This window comes from Bombus fervidus, chromosome 7 (assembly GCF_041682495.2).
Source record: "Bombus fervidus isolate BK054 chromosome 7, iyBomFerv1, whole genome shotgun sequence".
NCBI classification, from domain to species: Eukaryota; Metazoa; Arthropoda; class Insecta; order Hymenoptera; family Apidae; genus Bombus; species Bombus fervidus.
In genome coordinates, this window is record NC_091523.1 from 4,976,886 (window position 1) to 5,000,039 (window position 23,154).

General features: G+C 35.0%; 1 protein-coding gene across 4 annotated transcripts in view; it reads left to right on the forward strand.

The window, feature by feature from the left end:
* Positions 1–21,501, forward strand: part of LOC139988646 (uncharacterized) — a 59,412-nt gene extending 37,911 nt beyond the window's left edge. For all 4 annotated transcript variants that reach the window (XM_072006298.1, XM_072006301.1, XM_072006299.1 and 1 more), the window contains exons 5-13: positions 914–1,856; positions 2,656–3,029; positions 3,402–3,552; positions 3,654–3,879; positions 4,073–4,238; positions 11,033–11,162; positions 18,379–18,543; positions 18,835–19,092; positions 19,587–21,501. In XM_072006298.1, coding sequence (XP_071862399.1) covers positions 914–1,856; positions 2,656–3,029; positions 3,402–3,552; positions 3,654–3,879; positions 4,073–4,238; positions 11,033–11,162; positions 18,379–18,543; positions 18,835–19,092; positions 19,587–19,775 — 2,602 coding nt within the window. In that variant the 3' untranslated portion in view covers positions 19,776–21,501. The remainder of the gene's footprint in view (positions 1–913; positions 1,857–2,655; positions 3,030–3,401; positions 3,553–3,653; positions 3,880–4,072; positions 4,239–11,032; positions 11,163–18,378; positions 18,544–18,834; positions 19,093–19,586) is intronic.
* The last annotated feature ends 1,653 nt before the right edge of the window (positions 21,502–23,154 follow it).

The window sequence follows — 23,154 nt, forward strand, 5'->3', positions numbered from 1 at the left end:
AAGAATCATCGTTTGGTCATAGTTTGATATAGAAAATGTAAAGTATAAATACTGCATTCTCAATTATTTGTAACAAAATTTCTAATATTAAAACACAAAACTAAATGATAATACCATGATGCACAGCAAGCGTCAGAAGGATTACTTGCTCCAAAACAAGTGATTCGTGTATAACATCACTGAAATAACATTCTAATATTATTATAAACATTTAAGATTATCCGGCTGTTGAAAACGTATAATACTTACTTACTATTTCCAACACAAATAATTTACTTAGCTTTGATGATTACTAATGTGTACACCGTGTAATCCTTTATTGTACAGATTACAGGCCCAGCAAAAATTTTACTCTCGTCCTATCGATGCAAGATTATTTTGTGAAACATAAGGAGATATTCTGTTCTAAACAGTGTTATATAAACCTGTGATTACGGTCTCAAGCAAATCTCATGTCGAATTGTCTTATGACACAGGCGTATATATAGCCTCATCACGGGATATAACAAGAAGTTAAACCCATAAACGATTTTTTCAATTTATGGAACATCACATAGGGCTTCTGCAGAGAAATCCAACCATTTACAACGTTTTATAAATTTATTTTAAAATATAGTTCGATGTATCGTTGTACGACACTAAAGGGGTTAAGAGCTTTCGCTGATGTTTTTGACAATTTTTTACAAAAGTCTTGTACAACTTTTTCTGTCAGCATTTTGTACATATAGTCATCCGTATTTGAGTAACAGTCACAAGTTTAGTCTTCCTTATTTATATATTATATAAATCAATAATGATGATAATCCAATAACTAGCTTCTAATTTCAATACATATACGTACATCACTAAATATAGAACTAAATATAGAGGTTGTATAGTTTGAAGTCTACAACATCTTCATTTTCTTTTACAGAATCAAAACGAATGGCTCTCTACCACGAGACAAGCGACTCGGTTATAATTCACCTTTCGACAGTCCGAAGAGTCCATCTAAAAATCAACCACACTTCTCCTTCGACACTGCGAAACAATCAAATTCAGCCTCATACGAGAACGTATGTGTGCAAAATTCAAAAATCATATTCCAAAATGGTAACTCGCCGAAAAATCGTCGAAACCAGACGTTAGGTCATACAGACAGTCAAACAGACAACATACAGAATCATCCACAAGCGATCACGCCGAACAACAATAACAACAGCCAGTCCATGATGTGGCCAAACATTCATGACAACGGGGACCATAGTTTTTGCGGTTCGATCTCACAAGTTCGTAACTCGGGTTACGAGAATACGGCAATCGATGGGTCGATGTTTAACAATAACGGTGGGAATTACACGCAAATCCTCGACCTAACGAAAGACACTTATGGAACCATCCAATTGAATGGGGCGAAGATTAACGGACAACCAAATAAGCATTCACGAAACTACGACAATTCGATAAACGGGAACATGAGCCTGTACGAGAACGTGTTGATTAATTCTGTACAGAACAGCAATCAAAACAATCATTCCATGCCAAAGAAGAATGGCCAGTTATCGAAATCGTGCGAGATGATCGAGAACAAGCTGGCAATATCTAACGACGACCTTCTAGAGGCTATCGAGCAGCTTTCCATGCTTTCCAAATCCAAAGAAATTTGCACGATTCCCAAAAAAAACAATTCGGAGAAGGACAACGCGAAATCGAACGAGGCAAAGGCTGATAAAGAAAGGAAGGAACTCGAAGAGGAGGACAGAAAGAAGTACATAGAGTTTCTTCAGAATGAGAAATTGCATATCCTTGGTAATATGGATGTATTAAAAAGGAGCGTCGCAGATATTGAGATCCAGGAAGAGGAAATTAGTAGGGAGGTCCGTTATTTAATTCCTTTTTCTCTCAACTGAAAGATTTAACAAATTTTAACTATGCATTCTACCAACTTTTTAAAATCGAAGTTTTTCTTTCGAAAGGAAAAATGTTGTTACCATCGTTAGTATGCAGTAGTTTTCGTCTCTTTCCCATTTATCATCTATGAAAATAATACAAGAACTTATTTGGTTATGCACGCACTAGCGACAATTTGTCGCTCTCGATCACATCAATAGAAAGTTCAATTTCCTCTTCTTCTAATAACAAAAATATCAGCTTGCAGTCGCATCATCAGATGCGCACACACACACATCTAACTAAACGAATGCCATTTTCGTAAGTGACAGAACCATCGCGAGACAAATCACCCCCAGTGTTATAAAGGTATACCCTTTAGCATTAAATAGTACCGACAAATGAATAATTTCGAGTTTAAAGATATGAGTGTATTCGATGGTAAGGATAATCGAGAACTCGAACCTTATCCTCTTATCTACGTTTACCTTCGAGTTAAAATATATTTACTTTTTCTTATTTCGCAATGAGATAAGGTATTACCCTTTGCTCTTCTTAGTCTTGCTCCAGCTTACTCAGTAACGTTCAAACATTCGTGCATCAAGCATTTCTAAAATAACAAATTTTAGAAGGAAGAAACGAACAATTATGAAAAAGCTCGTTCTCTTGTTTTCCAGGATCAAAATCCTAAAACAAAGTTTAGAACAGGTTGTTAAGAGAAACAATGGTATAGTTTCTCCTATAACATTCTTTAAGCATTAATTATGTGCATTTTGTGTGTGACAGCTCGAATTAGAAAAAGCACTGCTGTCTGCAGAATACGAGTCGGAATCGTTGAAACTCAGTCAAGACGAGGGTGAGAAGATAAAAGTACAGATGCGGATAAACGAACTGGAGAGACAGATGGCCGAGGATAACACGAGTCAAGCAAATTTGCAAGCGGAAGCAAAACAGAGAGTACAAAGGGCTCAACAGACTTGTAACAATTTGGAAGAGGAATTGGCGAATTGCGTGGATGAAACCACGCAACAGAATATCAGCAAGAGACTTATGGCTCAGCAAGACGTCCTGGAGTCAGAAAGGAAGGCCTTTGAGGATTTGGAGTTTCATCATTTGGAAGAAGAAGCGAGCAAACTTGCAACCAGGGAAGAGTTACAGAGGTAAAGTATTTCATGCACGATTGTGCGATTAAATTTCTTTAAATTCTTGTTGATTTTTCATCCTTGTTTTACCTTCTTTGTGATATATCTTTCATTCTCAAAAATAATTATATTTTTATATTACATTTTATTATATAATTATATGATAATTATATTATATTTTTATTGTCAATAAAGCTGTCTCGTATCAACTGTGTATGATCGATAGAGCCGATCAGTAACATAGAATCGATTTTATAGAAATTTTAATTGTTAAACTAATCCACGAAAGGGTTCTTCTTTCACAAATTAATATATACTTTAGTATGCTAATTATATGGTGATTGACAATTGAATCTAACATAGATTTGGCGATGTAAATGTCTGTTTTAGATACTTGAGCGAATTGACAACCAAGATAGAGACCAGAAAGGTTCGATTGAGCCACTTGGAAGCACAGAGATCTGAAGCAAAAAGCACAGCGACTAAAGATGCAAGAAGCCTTGAAAGGCAGAAGCTAACGCATTTGAAACGGTTGGAAGAAGTTAGTGAATTTGTAGATTATTCACAAAACAAGCAGAATATTTCAGTTGTTAATGCCTGATGTTCGTGATTTTTGTTTGATCTTGTCTCTTATCGCCATAGGGTCGAAACCGAGTTAGAGCGATTAACGATGAACTGATAAAATTGGCGCAGAATGCTTGCGAAAACAGAGACGAGAAACGATCTCCGAGCAGGGAAGACTTCGACAGGATCTCCAGGGTCACTACTGACTCTCCCATTGTAAACAATCAGGGCAGCTTGGGAAGGAAGACTATCGAATCCCTCAAAGAAATTGAGAGAAATCGACAGCTTCATTTAGCCAAACAAGGTAAATGGCTTTACAAATTGTATAGCTAAATGTGTTAAATAACAGAAAATTTATTTCTATAGACGCATTGTAATAAATAACAAAATGAATTTTATAGTACACAATTACGAAGAGAATTATCTAACAAAATATTTAAATAGACAATGAAACTTTTGATGCTATTAAATTATTTTCTACTTTACTCGTGTTACAGGCAGCCAAGTAATTTCGGAAGAAAGACGAAGAGTGGAGGAATTGAAACGAAGAGTTCAAGACGAGGTTCGGTCGCAGTGGGAAGAAAGAAAAATGAACTGTACCTCTTTCAACAGTGTTGAGTCAGGAGAAGAATCCTCTAGTTATTCAACGGGACCAGCAGAAAGGTAAGTCACATGTTCAATTACGCCGCCTTCATAGCCCAAATCACCTTCATACCCCAATTCTTTGCTTGTTCTCGTAATGATGCGTTTACAGCTGAACCAATTTACAAATGAACGAATGCTAGTTCGCTCCCCACTTTAATAAAATTAAAAAATGATAGTGAAAACGTGAATCCGTTCATTTTATTAAAGTGGAGAGGGAACGAGCATTCATTCGCCTGGTTTAAACGCATCATAAGAAAGTGAGAAGAAATGAAAATTGCATGGTTTGTGTTTGATAATCGCACGACAAAATCCTGAAAGTCTGAGAGAAACAACGGTGAGACAAGTACGTTCTGAATTTTGTGAAGCGATATTTTCCATTGTTATCTTTCTGCAAATTCTAAATATTGAAAAATGTATGGAATCTAAAATGATTTCACAAACATTTGCAAAGTTTACAATTCTTCGAACGATATATAACGAAAATATAGATAGGTAACTGATAAAACATTTTTGAACATAGATAACATGATTGCGTAACATTCAAGAAATATAAAAAATTTAAAAGTGCTCACAGTATTGCTTAGTAAGTGTACAGTATAGATATATTCTTTGTACGTGTGTGTACAGTATACACGAATGACGAAATCGCCTCGTTCCGAGTGATCGTACACAATGTCACTTTAGCAATAGTGGCAGAACGTGTCTTATCTGTAGATTTAGTGATAAAAAGAAAGCCCTCAATGCAGTTAACAGAAATAGAAAGCGCGTGCGTTTTTCAATTAAAAATGATCGTTCGTAACTGTTCGACGGTTTTGCGGGGAGATGCATTCGCAGTATAACACGTCAACGAGAGTCGTAAATTTTCGTCTCGATACGATAATCGACGCCACCAACCAGCCGATCCCCTATTTCGGTGAAGATAATAGGGGTGGTTTGAATGATTGTAACATTGAGTTAACAGTTTAAATGTAACTCTTTATTTCCAACAACTTTTGAAGAATATAAGTGTCCGCGAGTGATGTGCGTGCGGGAGATGTAGAAGTGTCTTGAGCGAAGAGTTGTTAGCAAGTGATTTTCTGTGACGGTAAGGTTTGCAGGAAAAACTAGTGATGGGTGCTGGCCGTTTCTCACCAATGGTCGCTTGCGGGTGGAAGTGACCCTTGAACGTCGCACATGGGATTCCCATGTTTTACCTGAATGATCAATAACCCTAAGAAACGTCTCGACTTGAAAGATGTTTGTAGTAATTAAGGACCTTGACAGTAAAGTAAGAAATGCTAAATCTTATGACGGTTCCTTAGGATTATTGCGGATCCGAGTATGTTTATAGAGCTGGTGGCCATCTTGACCGAAGATGGATTATAGTATGTGGTAGGGTCACGGGACTTAACAGTAACCATTGGTATAATTTAATTTATCGATTTAACTGAAAGGTATAATTTGAGCTGTATACAACCGCCACGATTTTAAGTTAAGAACAAAAGATTTCACTTGTTATGCGTTAAAATATCGTGTAAATATTTCTGTAAATATTGTCAGACACGTTTATATGTTTTCAGCATATTGTAGTATCCCGATCAACTAAATTCCGATGAACTACAGGTAAAAAACATTAAAAGTGCTAACGGGGCGAGAAAGATGGGAAATCTCGATGGGCCATATACCCGTGGCCCTTTACGGCATTGGGTAATTAAAAAAGGTGTACTTGATCATGGGTCATCCACATCTGTGGAACACATGTGCGTGCTAGGAATACCAAAACCGTGGTGTGAAAGGTAGCGGTTAGTCTAGTTGCGACTAGAATTGCGAGGGAGTTACGACAGAGTTGCGAGAGAATTGCGAGGAAGCTACGAGTAGTTGCGGATTAATTGTTACTCATGAATTGTCGAGTCGTAAATTGTGAATTGTGAGTCGTCAGTTGAGTCAAGTCGAGTTGAGAGCGAGTTGCGAGTTGGTTAATCATTAGTTGCCGAGTTGTTATGAACTGTTAATTGTAAGTTGCGAGTCGTGAATTATCAATTTAGTTGCCTTAGTTATATCATATTAGTGCATTAAGTTCACATTAAATAACCATCGTTTCCTGTTTAAATCACAATAAATAAATCTATAAAGATCACTGATCAGTGATTTCTACAATATTAGTATCGCTTATGACGAATATCATGTTTGTTAACATCGATCATCAATGAGTTAGACTCTGATTCTGACTAGTTTATGTTAAACATTGGCATTTTCTTTTTTAAAGAAAAATGTGAGAACACGATTTTCACAAAATTAAGAGGTACTCAAGACACGGCTATCCGTAACATTTAATAGACCTTCACGTAACAAATAGTCGCGAGTTTTTCCTTTGTTTGTAAATGGAACGGGTTGTGCAAGAATTACATGGCGCACGTGATCTACTCGCGTCGCGTCACTTTTAATCGGGCAGTTTCGTGAAACTGGAATCCCATCGAGAGTAAAAGGTGTCGCAGCAGCCTTGATAGGTAAGGAGGAGCGACGCGAGAAAGCATCGGAATCGGCGTCGACGATCGTAGATTGTCCGGTTGATTACGCTGCCGGCAATAAAACGCTTTATCGGCTCTGCTGCTTGTCCCGCGCGTTACTTGGATACGCTTGGGTGGGGTGTTATCAAACGATACGGTATCTGTTGCAACAAGCTGCCTTTCCGCGGTTAGCTGACGCTGTTGACACGTCGTTTCCTCGTCATCTTACTCGTTGTGGTTAATGAAAGTGTACATTGAGTAGGAACTCTAGTAGTTCGGATAGACTCGATAAGATAGACGTTGTTTATTGCTAGAAGGCAGGATTTTGGTGCTCTAGAGACAGATAGAACAAATATATATTGTAAGAATCTCGCGTGAATCAGTGAAAAACATAGAGTTCTAAGTGACAAGTTTTGTGAGTTAAACGAAAATTGTAAATGAATGGATATTAAGGCTTCGAGACCGATGTAACACGTATATAGAGGATGGTTCTTGAGAGGAATATATATGTTATACGGAAGCAGAACCGTTAGGAAAAGTTGAGCTCTAATCATATCGAGCTTTGATTCTACAGTCGAGAAATTTGTAAAAAGTGAAATTTATCGATTTAACTTCTGGATAGCTCATATGAGCGACGGATCCCGTAGTAACTGTCTTCGATAATGAAGAAATCGTGGGACTTTAATCACGATTGTAACAGAAAAATTTGAAATTTTATTTCAGTGATAAGATAAACGCAACTCGAACGAAACATATACGAATCTTATCAAATTTTACGGCTATATCGATGGTGAAATACGTTTCGTGTTTCGAGTATTTTCTCTTCTTAATTTGAAAATAAAGCAACGAACGATTCACGAGGAATAGAATTTCGTGGTAATGAATGGAATCAGAATCGTAAATGCAATTCGAATAACGTATGTTGCAGAAGGACGCATCGTTGCATTGTAAGATCATAACAAAGAAAGGAACATTGCAATAATGCGAACACGATGGACCCAGCGGTATAAAGATTGATTTATTTGATAGGTAGTACTCGTAAAAGTGTATTGCGCGGCTTTAAGATTTATCGTGGGACGGAATCGAGTAGAAAGTCCAAAAGATCGATCGATGACCTAAAGAAATCGTCGGTGATAAATGAAGAGACTATAGAAAACGAACATTGTGAAAAGAAGAAATATAAGCAAAATTAATTAATAAATAATTAAAGATTCTTTGTCAGAAAGTCTTGTTTCAACTGCTTATTGGTATCGTATTTTATTAATTATATCATTATATTGACACCAAACTGTTTATGTATACCTATATACGTTACAGAACGATTATTGTTTTCTAAACATCAGATTACATTGGCAGACTATAACTCTTGTTTCTCATAAGCAAACGGAGCCTTGATAACAAAGTACATATATGTTATAGAAATTACAACAAATGTGAAAGTGCCAGAATATACTTTGACAGAATCATCTCCGTTTATAACCATGAGATTTATCAAAATATTTTTATCGACTCGAGTAAAAGTTAAAAACTAAATCTTATTCGGTGAGAAAAATTTTACAAAGTTACAAAGAAAATTTTAAAAATTTACGACATACGTGTAGTCGCAATCTCGCAAGGTTATTCCACATGCTGATGCATGCATTTTTCGAAGGTGAAAACGCAGTCAAGGAATCCATTAAGACGAAAAGCAAGGAAAAAGAAAGGAAATATTTATCGTTGAAGAACGTCGTGGTATCGTCTATTCTAGAGAAAAAGAAGAAATTGATAGTAAAATGATGCAATTGAAAATTTATCAGAAGTCGTGTTGAAATTGTGTTAAAGGATTTTCCTGGAGAAGGCACAGTGGTCGCGTGAGTGATCGGGAGGGTGCGAATTAAAGGGAGGAGAATGCACGAGAATGAACGCAAGGGAAGTGGGTGCGTCCGTTATTAACGAAGCTAGGTTCAGAGGATGCAGCTTGATTACTTTCCTAACCAGCAATCGCTTTTACATTGTCAGCAAGGATTGGCTTTACAAAAATTTCTATCGACCCTTGGAAACGCACTCACGCGAATTTCGTCATCGGTACTTGTGAGTTTAGAAAAATTTTGTTTTTACATTTTTTTTTTTTTTTTTTTTTTTGTAATTTTCATTGATTAAATATTTGGTTGGTCGAGAAGATGTAGGAAATTTTAAGAAAAAGTGTTTCAAGTTAGAGGTCAACTGATCTTTGTAACACGTATAAAATTAACACAATTGTGTGTTAGTTCCTTAGATAATTATACAATACTTATTGTATAACTAATGACGAAGCATTGTATGGCTTCTGAGAGTAATAACAAGAGAAACGCCCTGTTTCAATCGAGGCATATATTTCAAAATAAATTCAATAAGATACGCGGCAACTTGCTTATAATTTCTTACGAATTGTCCGCTGTTAATTCCTATAAATTAATCCATAAATTACAAAATTGATGTCACTCTTGTTTGCAGCACGTGCTGAATGTACGATCCTACCAAATAGAGAAGCTTAACAATTAAGATAAATTTGATCTCTTCGTTCTGTTCAAATGTCATCTCTCTCTCTCTCTCTCTCTCTCTCTCTCTCTCTCTCTCTCTCTCTCTCTCCCTCTCTTTCTCTCTTTCTCTATCTCTCGCATCTTATATTCGTTTATCAAAAAACTTCTATTTCAAATAGTTTACTCAAATTTCGGCAAAATATCCATGAGAATGCTTCCATTTAAACGACCACTTTATAGTATATTTGATCACACCTTTTAGTCAAAATTACAATTTAACAAATACGAAGATAATAGCCAATAATAGCCTAACCAATATACCAGAAATATATTTTGAAACTTCCTCGTATGTATTATAACCTTTACTCCCGTACATTTTTACAAGAAAACGATAAAACAGTCATTTTAACGAATTCTCCTCTTCAATAAGGTAACAGAAGAGACGATTGCACCTAACAGGATCACCCTGTATATACTTCTCTCTCTCTCTCTCTCTCTCTCTCTCTCTCTCTCTCTCTCTCTCTCTCTCTCTCTTCTTTTTGTCTGCTACGGCTCCACCTCTCGACAATGACCACATCCATGGACACTGAGAGCTCGGCAAAAGGAGCAAACGAAATGAAAAAGATGACCCTGTTCCTGGGGGGCCAAGGACAACGTCTCCATAGCAACGGGATTGAAAAGAGTGTCGTCGAGTTCGGTTGAACATTGTAGAAGAATTAAATGCTATGCTGGTGGCACCGTCGAACCGGTCGACCGAGTCACTTTGTACTTGTTAGGTTTTAATAATACCTGCTGCGGCTATGGCCTCGCTGGTAGTGGCGATCCTCGCCAGCTAGAAGAGCCTGCTGCCTTCTCCGGCTTTTTTCGCGATCTCGCGTGGCTCAAGTTTACGGGACGGTGTTCGATACGCGAAACGAGAATCACTCGAAGATCACATCGGTGATTACGTAAGATAAAAACCGGTGATATTCGATGCGGTTGACGTAAATCAGTTGGAAGATGCATTACTCGTGTGGTCCGGTTACCACGGTGCTTATGGCTGCTTCGAATTCGTTGCCAACCAACAATCCAATCGTTTATCTCGTTCCATTTATTTTCTGACTTTCTTTGTAACTGTCGAAATACTGTAGAAATCGTTGGTTGAAAATTTCCTATTGTTCCCTAGTTAACGATGCATCGAATCGTTCCTGGTTCCGAATTAGTGCTGTAAATTATTAGTGCCTAATCCATCGCTTAATTTTCGTATCGATGTGATTTCGAATTGTTTTGCGAAAATTTTCACCGCAGATATTATTGTCAATGCCAGCTTAGATTCTTTTGACGTGTTCCAAGATGTGGAAAAAAAGTAGACATACAGTTTGAATATGAGTGAAAAGGATATATAGGAATATACTTTATCTATTATTATTAAAAAAATGTTGCGGTTCATCAGAGTTTATTTGTTTTTGGTGCAATTATACGATGTTACAACGGCAGAATAGAATAGTACAGAAACAATACGAACAAACAAAAAGATAAAATAGATACATGATTACGTAACTCCAATGTTATATATGCTATTATAGAGGATTAATTGTAATTTTAATTCGACTATAAAATAAATAATCTCAAGGCAACTAAGTATATTTCAAAGTCAATTTTAAAATCGATATGAATAGGAAAGTAACTAACTGTAGAGTGCAAATACCGCAGGTACAATTTAATTTAAAAAATTGACGTACAAATTTTCGTTTATCCTTGTCATTACGAATAAATTGAATATCTTTTATCAATGCGATTTCGATGACCATTTGAAGATAAAAATCAATTAACGACATTAAATTTATAGTGGTAGCGGAAGCAGCGACAGTGCAGAGGGTGGAACCAACGAGAAATTGTCTGCTAGCAAACTTTCGGAGCTCACGTCATCCAGTCCAGGACCTTCGAATAATTCCTACAGTCTGCTCCAAAATGATAACGTGAGTACATAAAAAGGTCTTTCTGCAAAATTTGCTTCTTAATTAGCTTTTCTATAATTAGCAGCTGTTAAGGTGATATATTCTTAGAATACTAATTCTTCAAAAACATAGATATATGTATGTTCAGTTACGATGAAAAATATCGATTGGCGATTAAAGAACTTTTGCAAAGATTTATTCTATTGAAAATGGAATGAAAAATGGTCTTATACAGAAAAATTTGGTCAGTGCAGATGGAAGGGAAATGCACATTTCCGATTAAGAAGTACTTATTAACAGTTTCGTGGCATTCACAATCATTAAAGCTTGACGAGACGGTTAACTCGAGACTGAACTCGTGACCGTGACATAGCAATTTCTCATGAATGTTTAAAGCTGGTTCGGGGTAAATTAGAGGAGACGCATATTTCGTCTAGATGCCAAGACTTTCATGCTTTAAGAAAAATGTGACTCATCTTCGCTAACAAAATGTCGAAGACTTTTGACGGGTCGAGCCGCGTTCTGCTTTGTATAAAGGGAGCAAAAAACATAGTGAAAAGAAATTTTGTTACGAATTTGTCTGAACATCGAAATTAAGTCAGGGTCATTTGACAAAATTTCAAATGAGTCGTAGTTCTCTTTGCTCCACGATTTCGGTTTTCTAATCGTTGATAGCTTTGCCAAAATATCTACCACTACAATATGTTAGATAGATCATATTTTCAAATATTTTGGAGCATTTCAAGTGGAAAACACTGAGATTGTCTCACATTTGATCTTTTATATTAAACTTGAATGATAGAATTCTAACCACGTCGATTAGGACAAAAATGAAACAGAAAATTAAACAGATAATATTGGTGGTATATATATGTATATAACAAAAAGAAAAATCGATAATTATAGGAAATTCTGTTTCTTATCGCTACTGACGAGTTTCAGCTTAAAAGTTCTATCGTCAAAAAGCAAACAAAAGGTCCTGTCGCTATATTTATCTACTGTTCACCGTGATGCCGATAAAAGTTGAGTGGTTAGTCATCCGATGAGATGTCTATTCACTTTAAAATTCGAATCAATTTCTGGTTTGGTTTGTGTAAAATACGTTGAAAACAGACTGATGGACAAATAAGTGCAGTGGAGTGAGAAATTTGGAAAATTTATAAAAGCTATAGCAATTACTTATTGCAAATAATTATATATATAGTCTTTCTATTTCAAAATTACACGAATTTAAATCATTAATTATATTTAGTCTATATTCCATCAGTCAATAAATTTATAAGTATTACTTTTTCATAACCTGTTCTTTAATTCATACTTTTTATCAACAGCATATGTTTTATAATTTTTGCAGAAACTAGTTTCCAAAATCGCTAATTCATTACTTATTCCGTTTTTTACGATCGTAGCTTGTTTGGAGTTTAATATCTATTTTATTACTTAATATTAATATATTAATACATTAATTCAATATTATTTAATATACAAGAGAAAATGGAGAAAAGCACAGAATTAACAGCAAACAAGTTTGTTATTCGAAAAATTTTAAAAATGAGAAAATTGATCGTGTATGTCAAACTTACTCGATCATTTCAATCATCCAGAACGTTCACTTAGACAGCCTAATTTTAGTAATTACGACCGGCGACCACTGTACTTAACGGATTCAATAAAATCATCCGGGGTCGAGGAGTAGCTTTATGTCATGTCTTTTAATGAAACGAAGACAGATCTTAAATTACTCGCACACTAAGAAAAGTTTTAATACGGGAAACTTGTTTCATATAAGGAATTTATAATATGCTATTAAAAAAGAAAGATTCATGGAATGTTCAACTTAATTTCTTACATTTATAACCATCGTTGGAATATTTCAACTTTACGAAAGTATGACTGCAATGAGGCAAGTGTGACCACGATGTGAAATTTTTCATCGAAGTAAAAGCTCATAAGATAAATATATTTATTTGGTAATCGTTTAAAGAAACGTTATTGATTGTATTATTTATTTTTCTTTTCGTAGTATGTGCATTCTTTTATATTATTTATAGATTAAATTAATTTCCAGACTATTTTCCACATTCATTCATAAGAATATTTTCACACGCGATACATTATATAATCTGTTCTTCTGACATTTATACGAATCACGATATGCACGAATCACCGTAAATATTAGTGTAAAATTTTTCTGTTACGCGTTTTTAATATTTATCATCTCCTATCAGCAATTCACGCGTAGTACGCGATGCAGTTCGCGTTGCTCGCATACGAGCAGTGCTCATTAACGCATAAATATACACGCGAGACTTGTATCGTGAGAGCTGCATGTACACGTAAAATTACTGTATAATCATGACATGTTTATTGAGATTTTCAGACGAAACTTCCGGAATAGTGTAGTATGTCACGTTGTTTCAAAAATGTCGCTTTAGTACTATCAAAAACAGGTTTCGAGTATTAATAAGACGAAGATTCTTGCCTTTCCCATGTCGATTATTTCTGCCGATAACGTGGAAGACGTCGGACAATTCCTTTCGGAAGTTACCGTAAATGTATACCGCGCAGTGAATCTGGTCTGGACTAGGTGTTTAACTTGCCAATTTCTGGATAGCTGTAAATGCTTTCTGAATGTTATAGTCGTGCTAACATCCTGTTACAATGCAGATTTCATCTTTTAGGATATCTGTTGATTTCATTTTATGATTTCATTGCACGAACTGTTTCTAAAATAGGTATGTGTAAAGTAACGACCAGAAATCTTATTTTTATTTCTATTGGATAATAAGAAGGGTAATGCCAAAATGACGAGAATCTCTTTTGCGTAAATTTATCTCTACTGGTAATATAATTAGTAGTCTGTATTTTTATTTGGAAAAGAAATAATCGGGTCCTTCGTGTCTCTTTTCCTTTAGTCCAGAGTTAGACATTTTTCATTCTCAACTTTTATGTTCCAAAAATGACTTTGTGATTCCTTTAGGGTCACAACTTATAAGAATTTTAGATCATCGATACAAATTTATCGATCATCACCTCAGCAACTTTCAGGAAATATTGATACTCGTCAAACATCAAACGATTCTTTCTACAAACTTACTGTCAAACTGTTCAAACATGTCGTATCTCTAAATTTAAAATCATATCTTCAAAACGATCGACAAACATTTGTATACTCGCAATGAGGCCTGATTCGAGGAAGATGTAATTCCTCCTAGCAGGATATTCAAAAAGCGTCACAATCGCAAGGGACCAGGCGACGTCGAGTTCTTTTCTTTTTTTTTTTTTTTTTTTTTTTTTTTTATTTGTTTCGACCGAACCCTGAAGAATTCGCTTCGTCTACTTGTTCGCGCGGACGAAGAAGTTTTACGGTCGACCGTAAGGAATAACACGAATCGCTTCCTCGTATGTGTTCCACGAACTCGTCGATTTTCGCGTGCTTCCTTTGTCGACTCGCCGTTTCAAATAGCGGAAGGTCTCGAGTGTGACGACTCCTTTTTTTCCGCTGATGGAAACACGCTTCTTATTATCAACAGTATACACTTGGAGTTCAACTTCTTGCCGAATGGTAGAATTTCTGCAAATTTTGAAAGGACGATGTGTAGTTTCATACGAGTTGAAAGTTTCATGTAAAGATTGTTTGCTCTAATAATCTTCAAGATCTGTTAGCTGTAGTATGTATGATAAAACGACGAAGAAGAATTGTATAATTCGTATACGCTGAATAAAAAATATCAATGCACAATGTCATGCGCACGAGACGATTTTATAAATAAACGAGTCTCATTTTCGTAATGGAATCGTGTCTTTCACGATACGTAGTTTACAGTGCTGAAGAGAAACACGAACTTCCGAACGCGTATTTCACAAATATCCGCTACATTCTGGAGCGAACGTTTTCGTCGCCGGCTGTGTATTTTTGCGATGATACTCGCGTATCTAGGACTCGAATGACTCGATGCGTCAATGTTGCAAAATCGACCAACGTCTATGTGCGAATAGAATTTGCGAATTGACCATCGCTATCAACTTCAATTGCAAGATGTAATTTTCCTCACAAATTCCATTTTCCTTTAGCCAACATTTAATATGATTAGAAAAAACTTAATTTATTTTTTACCTACGTTCAAAACATGATAATATCGATATATCCATACCTTCTAGAAAAAAGCTTTTCGATTTAACAGTAACTCGTGATGAATTGTTACGAAACAACAAAAGGAGTTACTTTTCAATTTGTAATGAATTTCCTGTCGATCTTCCTTTTATTTTTGTCGCGTTATTGATTTAGCCAGCTCAGCGTTTCAATCTGTACGAAATTTTTTCAGTCTTACTTTCGTTCCACCTTTTTCAATGATTCATTGTCACGATTATAGCTATGCGAAAAGAAAAATGTAACAAATGTAATTCAATCGTACGCATAATATACGAAACAATGGCCATATCGTTTTTACGCGATTCAAAGGCGAGAAAAAAAAATGATAGAAGTAATAACTCTCTACAACTTTGCTAACAACTTGTAAAGTATGAAATTAAAATGAAAGTACAAGTATTCTATAAATGTCGATCTAGCATTTTTACAGTACAAAAAAAAATAAAGAAATATACTATTCAAAATCTTAAAAGTCCCAGAAATATGTATGTCGTATCTTTTCGCTATGAAAGTGCAGCTATGAAATTGTCTAGCTAACTAACCGTCATTTCACCATTACGTGATATTTTCATACATTACTAACAAAGTCTAGAAGGTTCTAGATATGTATTCATAAATTGTATATAAAGATACGACTATTGTCCACTGATATCTTTTTTCGGATGATCACTGTTTTCCGAATGACATTTCAGTTTTACTCGAAACCTTTTAATGATCCTTCATTGAGCATTCCAAGACAATAAAATCAACAATTTATGCAATTTCCACCCACATTAATGCGACTCATATTTCAAATCTCTTCATCTTCGCTAAGGAAAAGGAAAAACGAGAGAAAAAACGAACAGTGACATCGATTCGATCAAAGAATGATAAACGAAAATTGTTTTCGCCGGCTTACGACTTACGCAACTCCGCAATAGTACGTGAACTTTTTCACGGCAACGCTCGATGTCAAATAAAATTCACATAAAACCCAGTGACGCAGATTCCTCAAATGCTACGTAGAATACAGAAACAACACTGTATCCCCTCTGTATCATTGTTAAACAAATGGATGGTCATCGGCACCTTCGGTGCCAACAATGATGACTTTGCTCGTGAATGAGCCACCGATTTCCAGAGCGTACAACAAGATTTCGAGAAGAGGGAGGGAGACGCATTTTAACCTGCGACCAGCCTGTTGAACGACGAACGTTCGTTCGTGGACATCAGTTCTTCACTGTCGTTCATCCGTTTCGAACTGGAGGATTCAACCGCTCGGTGTGCCTGACCACGTTTCACCGAAGCTTCTATATTTTGTTTGTTCATAATCGAAGGAATTAATTAAAAAATCGAGTATTAAAATTCATTAAAAGTAACGACCATTGGATAATCCTCATCGATGCTGGGTACTGGAAGATATTTTGTTTTGTAATTGTATGATAGTATTGTTGCCCCGTTTATCTCTTTGTTTGGAAGTAGTAGTAGTACAGTAGAGGATTTCAAAATGTCTCTGATGTGGATGAGTTACATGAAGAACAGGACTAAAAAGAAGCACGTTCGTCGGCGACGAGTAAGTGATAAATAGATGAAGTGTGTGAAATGGTCTTAAATGGACTGACATACATATATCTTTTATAACTAGTTTAACGTTGCATTTTGTTTTCTGCTTCGTTATTTATTTTTTATTAACAACAACGAATTAGTTCGTAAACATTTTGCATGACAATTGAATAACGTTTCGTTGGTATTGTATATTTTAACATAAGAGCATAGCATAAGAGAGTAAAAAATTATACCGTTTAGAAAATTTATGAGGCTCGAACAGCAAAGCTGTATGTGTTACTTGGTGATAAAAATAGTGACAGACGCAAAGAACAATCTTAGAGACAGGCATTACAATGAAGAAACTTGTATTTTTAGATTAAGAATAATAGTGACATGTTCCAGTGTCCTTGGATTTTTTAAATATTTTATATACTTACTTACTAAATAGATAAAAAATAGTAAATAATTAATTATAATCTTAGCAGATTTATAAAAATCACGAGTTCTAGAATTCAATTTTCAATATGATAAATAAAAAAAAAGTCTCGATGAACATATATGCGAAGTAAAACATGACCGAAAACAGAATGCTATTACGTGAAATTTCGATTTCAGTGAAAGTTCGTTTAAAATCCGTTCTCCCCGATTGTTCGAGCCAACGCATGACGCATTATTATCGAAGAGGGTTGCCCGTTTCAGCGAAACAAAACGGTACACGAGCCCTTTGACTAATGGACGAAGGAAGACAAAAGGCAACGGGAATTATCGTTCTCACCCGTACGCCATTCTTTTGGCTCGCCTCATTGCGCAAATTTTTCTCGTTAAATATCTTTAACAGCCTGCCGTGACCTAACGAGCGTTGGTTTGAATTATTTCCAGCAATCCATTAATTCCTATCGTTCCTTGCCGCGAAATGAAAAATTACCAGATTACGAACGAAACTTTAAGACATTGTCACAGTGCGACGCGACATTGTCTCGTCAAGTTCGGATACAAAAAGAAATATGGGAAGAGTTTCATCTTCAATTAGTTGCATTCTCTTTTGAATCGATTCTTATAAGATTATCTTTGAAAGTCTTCTTTTCTCGAAGAAAAAAAGAAAAGGGAAAAAAATGTTTACAAGGAACAGCATAAACAGGTGTGATTCTCACGTATAATCTCCTTCGATTTGAGATTTATAAATAACGTAGGTTAGAGAGCAAATATATGTATAATACGTAGTATGTATGTACATATACATCTCTGGACAAATCGCTCAAATGTAGATTAGAGACGATGCATAGCTTTTTCGTTCTTCTCTTTTCTGTTTGGCATTTTCTTTTTTTCTTTTTTTTTTTTTTTTTTTTATTTCCTTGTCAGTAGAATAATCGTTTAGATTATTTTATATATTGGAAAGATCTTACTCGATTATTTGTAGAAGACTCAGTATATTGAAGTGATTCAGATCCTACAAATGGTAGATGAGTTAAGTTGATTTTAATGGAAATATCTGCCTAAGTAATGTGATTCGAGTAGCACTTACTTTTTTCATTTAACACGCGATATTCGTTTGTATTACAGATGAGAGACGATCAAAGGACATCGATGGAAGGCGAGAGACTTAGCAATAACAGCGGTGGAATAATCGACGGAAACGGAAGTCGTCCTCTTTCACAAACTTCCAGCGAAATGGATACCCTTGGACCACTGCAACCGGTCAAACATCGTGAAAAGGCAAAACTGCAGGTATACTGATCTTTTTCCAATTATACGTTACGAATTAGTCGAATCACTGTCATTTTTTTAGTGCTTTGAAACCTAAATGTTCACGATAATAAACTATCATGGAAAATTATATTTCCATCGTCTTTTTAAGAAAATGAAATTCTAATATGTATTAGAACGTTCGTGTCCACAAATTCTAGATTCTATTTTCACGCAATTCGATGCGTAACAGTATGGTAATACTGTTTAAGCGGTAATTTAACTTGACAGTTCAGTTTCACGGTTTGTAAATTCGATGATTTATGGACGCAGAGGCCGCTTACGAGATACCTCCCCATCAAGTCGGAGTCCCTGGACCTGAGGCATCACATTGAGACCGCCGGACACCAGTTACCCCTAATACACGATGTCACGGTCGATACGACCAGTTGCAGTGGTTACCTGTCAAAAATGAGCAAAAAGTTTCATCACTGGAACAAACGGTGGTTCGTCTTCGACCGGAAGAGGAAGACGTTGTCGTATTATAGCGACAGTTCGTCCAGGAAGGCGCGCGGAATGATCTACTTCCAGGTATATTACATATGTACAGGGTTATCACATTTTTTATATAGATATTATATTGCAAATCATTATTTAGAGATTTCCAAAAATCTACCATAACTTTACATGGTAAATATACAAGTAAAATATCAAACAATAGTATATAGTAGATAATACATTTTTTATATTATTTATATCTATACGTAATTATATTCTATTTATACGTATTGAAATACTTTTGAATAGATCCAAGAAAACAACAGAATTTTTTGCGAAAGCTGATATTGCTACTAACTGTGATATTTGACACGAAGGGTTAAGTAGGTCAAAATGCGAGTTGTACTCATAAAACTGAAATGAAATAAACGATGAATTGCCTACTTACATATATGGATAGTGCAACCTATCACGCAGAAATAAGTGATAGTACTTGTAAAACTGGTCGAATATTAAGTTGATTTTTCAATAATAGAACAACAATTTCAATAATAATAGAACAACGCAAAATGTTTTCTTATGTTTAGTCGATTGAAGAAGTCTATGTGGACCACATGAATACTGTACGATCGCCACAGCCGTCACTGACTTTCATCGTCAAAACATCATCTAGACTGTATCATTTAATGGCACCGAGTCCAGAGGCTATGAGAGTTTGGGTGGATGTTGTATTCACTGGCGCCGAAGGATATCATGAATTCGATCACGGTATCTGATAAATCGATCGTTTCCACGTTTCTAATCGAGATTCGTTTTATTCTCGAGGATCCTGCGATAACACGATTCCTCGGCTATAGCCTGTAGGTTTAGCCGAGTTGTTAGTTAAACGAGCTTCGTGATCGTTTGAAGATACGTTTTGTCACGAGCGAAACTACAACCGCCTATACTTTGAAGCTGGATTTGACTTGCATATCTAAGACACAAGGGTCTCTTAAGTTTTACAGTGAAAACTGATAGTTACATTGATGCTAGCTCACTCGTTCAGCCAGCTATATACAAAAGTAAATCCGAAGTAATAGCATTAATCGTGAAAATTATTAGGGGCAAAAACAAATATAATGTAGACAATGATCATAGTGTTTTAGGCAAATACACTTAATGAATCGAATGACGATTAAGGTGGATGAATCGATGAACGATTTATTTATATAATTTATATGATTTAACGGTGAAATTCTGGATCGATGATGGAAGTGATTATATTTGTGTCAACATGTTAAAAGACGAGGGCATTGATGGTACGTTATATTGAAATATTACTTATTGAAGTGTAGGCTGCTCATGACTTGATTCTATTTAAACGATATGGATAAATTTTATAGAATTTATTGTTAAATTTTGTAGACATTATTAATCTAGTCTTCCAGCATAGCTATTTTCAAGAATAATGAGTTAATATCCCAACATTTGATAAAGAAAGTCTTAGACAATACTTCAATGTGTATTCTGGTGTGAACCAGAAATAGTCCCTAAGAAATTGTAAATATGTCCTATTTTACATTTTACAGTTATACGTACTTTGACAATTTGAGTAAGGATCTTGATATTGTTTGATACCGAAGATAGTATGGAATAAAATCTTCCATATCTCTTTATATACCCAAAGGAATTTATAGAATACATACATACATGACTCTGAAATTTATATATTGAACTTTCAATTCTAGAAATGATTGTAGGCCTTTCGTATGTCTCTTATTAAATAAGAAAGTTTCTCTTACATGCTAATTTTCACTAGCACGATAATAAACGCTATTGTAGGTATTCATACCAATTCGTAATACGCAAATTATGAATATTCCCTGACATATATAATTGCCCTGAAAGTAATTTTTAATGAACGAATAAGTCTGAATATAGTATATCGTATGAATCAAGATATCTCAAATAATATTTAAAAGTTGAAAGAGCTTATAAATATAACAAAATTTATCTGAGTTCTATGTATCTACGATTTAAATATGTGTTCACAATATTTTAATTGCTGATCAACTGCCTTACATATCAAATCGAGGAATACTTGTAGGTAGTATACAGATTGTTGAATATCCCATACAATTTTATAACATAATTACATATATGTAAATGATTATTTGAACACAAGGAATGATTGATTGAAACACATCGATCGAAATATTTTATGTTTATGATCTTTCTACTTTATACGTCATTGGCTGTTAGAATTATTATATATACAATTCACTTATCATTACATGTATCATGTAACTGAATTTTTGTTAAAAATTATCCCATTAGGTTAAAATAAATTATAAATTATATTATATACTGTGCATATGGTATTTTTGGATATATTTAGAAAAGATATTAAAATTCTCCTTATTAATAAGCTATTCATCTTGTAACGAATGTATAAATGCCTGAATATTTTAAGAATAATTGTCTTGTTAATTTCTGGTGATTAAACATCTTAATTACTGTTAATTTTTTAAAAAATTTCCTATTCCAACAAAAGACATATTTTTACTTAGGTCTTATATCTATTACTTAAATGAAATTTAATGAAACGTGAATTTACCCAAGAGAATCATTAGCGTTTTCTGGAAGCAAATAGAGTAACATGGAAACTAAGAAATCGAATTAACAGTAGTGTCATTTATCTTATTTCTAACCTGGCTTTTGAGACGATCAATTCTACTAAATCATTAGTGATTACGTATTTTAAGAAGGAAAATTCAAAATTTTTGTTTAAAAATATAACTTTATTCAATTAGGTGTTGTCCGTTTTTGTTGATGGCCTTTTGCCATCTTTCAGGCAGTATCATAATTCCATGTTCATAAAACTTCTGATTTTTGCCAACAAAAACTGAATTAAATGTGATTTTACATCATCAGCGTCATTAAAAATTTTACTATTTAAGGAGTTCTGCATGGAACGAAATAAATGATAATCTGAAGGCGCAAGGTCAGGGCTATATGGTGGATATGACAACACATCCCAACCTAGTTCCAATAATTTTTAGCGAATGACTAAAGATGTGTGGGGCTTTGCATTATCATGCTGGAAAACAACATCCTTACAATTTGCCAATTCTGGCTGCTTTTCTTGAACTGCATCGCTCAGTTTGGCGAGTTGTTGAACGTACATGCTTGAATTAATCGTTTGGTTTCCTGGTAAAAGTTCGAAGTACAGAATTCCTTTATAATCCCACCAAGCTGACAGCATGATCTTTTTTTGGTGCATCTCAGCTTTTAGTGTCATCTGGATTTTATAAACTATCCACTTTTGATCGCCAGTAATCAGTCGTTTCAGAAATGAATCAATTTCGTTGCGTTTCAGAAGCGAATCGCAGATGCTAATACGTTGCGTCAAATGAATTTCCTTAAGCTGATGAGGGACCCATGTATCGAATTTCTTGACATAGCCAAGCTATTATAATTTTTTTTGAATACATTGAGCTTGAAGAGAGAGACAGACAGACAGACAGACAGACAAAGAAAGAGTGAGGGAGAGAAAACCTTCTGAATAGATCCGAAACTGTCAAGTTATTTGAAAATGATCGGACTATCCATAAGCCCGGGGCCACGCGAAATGCCTTGTAGAAATACATTGTCGTATGTGGAAGTTGACATATGAACGGTGTGCGTCACCGTCAACACTGCTTGCAACCTGTATTACTTTTTTCCCGACATATCTAACTTCATATAGCTAAATTAAGCCATACGCGAATTATGCTACATACTTTTCATAGGGAATCATTCATCAAGAGAAGACATATGATATGATCGCAACAAGATCGTAACGAAAAATGTTGCACCTCAGTACAGGGCTTCAAATGTGTTAACTTTTGCCGTAAAATGTCAAATAAAATATGTATAATAAAAAAATGTAGAATAAAATGCAAAAATAAGTTGTCTTTTAATACATGCAATTGTTACATACCTTTCCCTCCCCTTAGTTCCACTACTCCTTTTGTAATCAAATTTTTAAATTTTTGAAAATTTGGATAGTAAAGTAATAGTATTAATAGGGATGGACCACGTGCAGATATGAAAGAAGGTTTTTATCATCCCAGAGTATGTTTAATATTCATAATCATTCATAAACACTTGACGAGAAAAAGAGAAAAAGTTAAA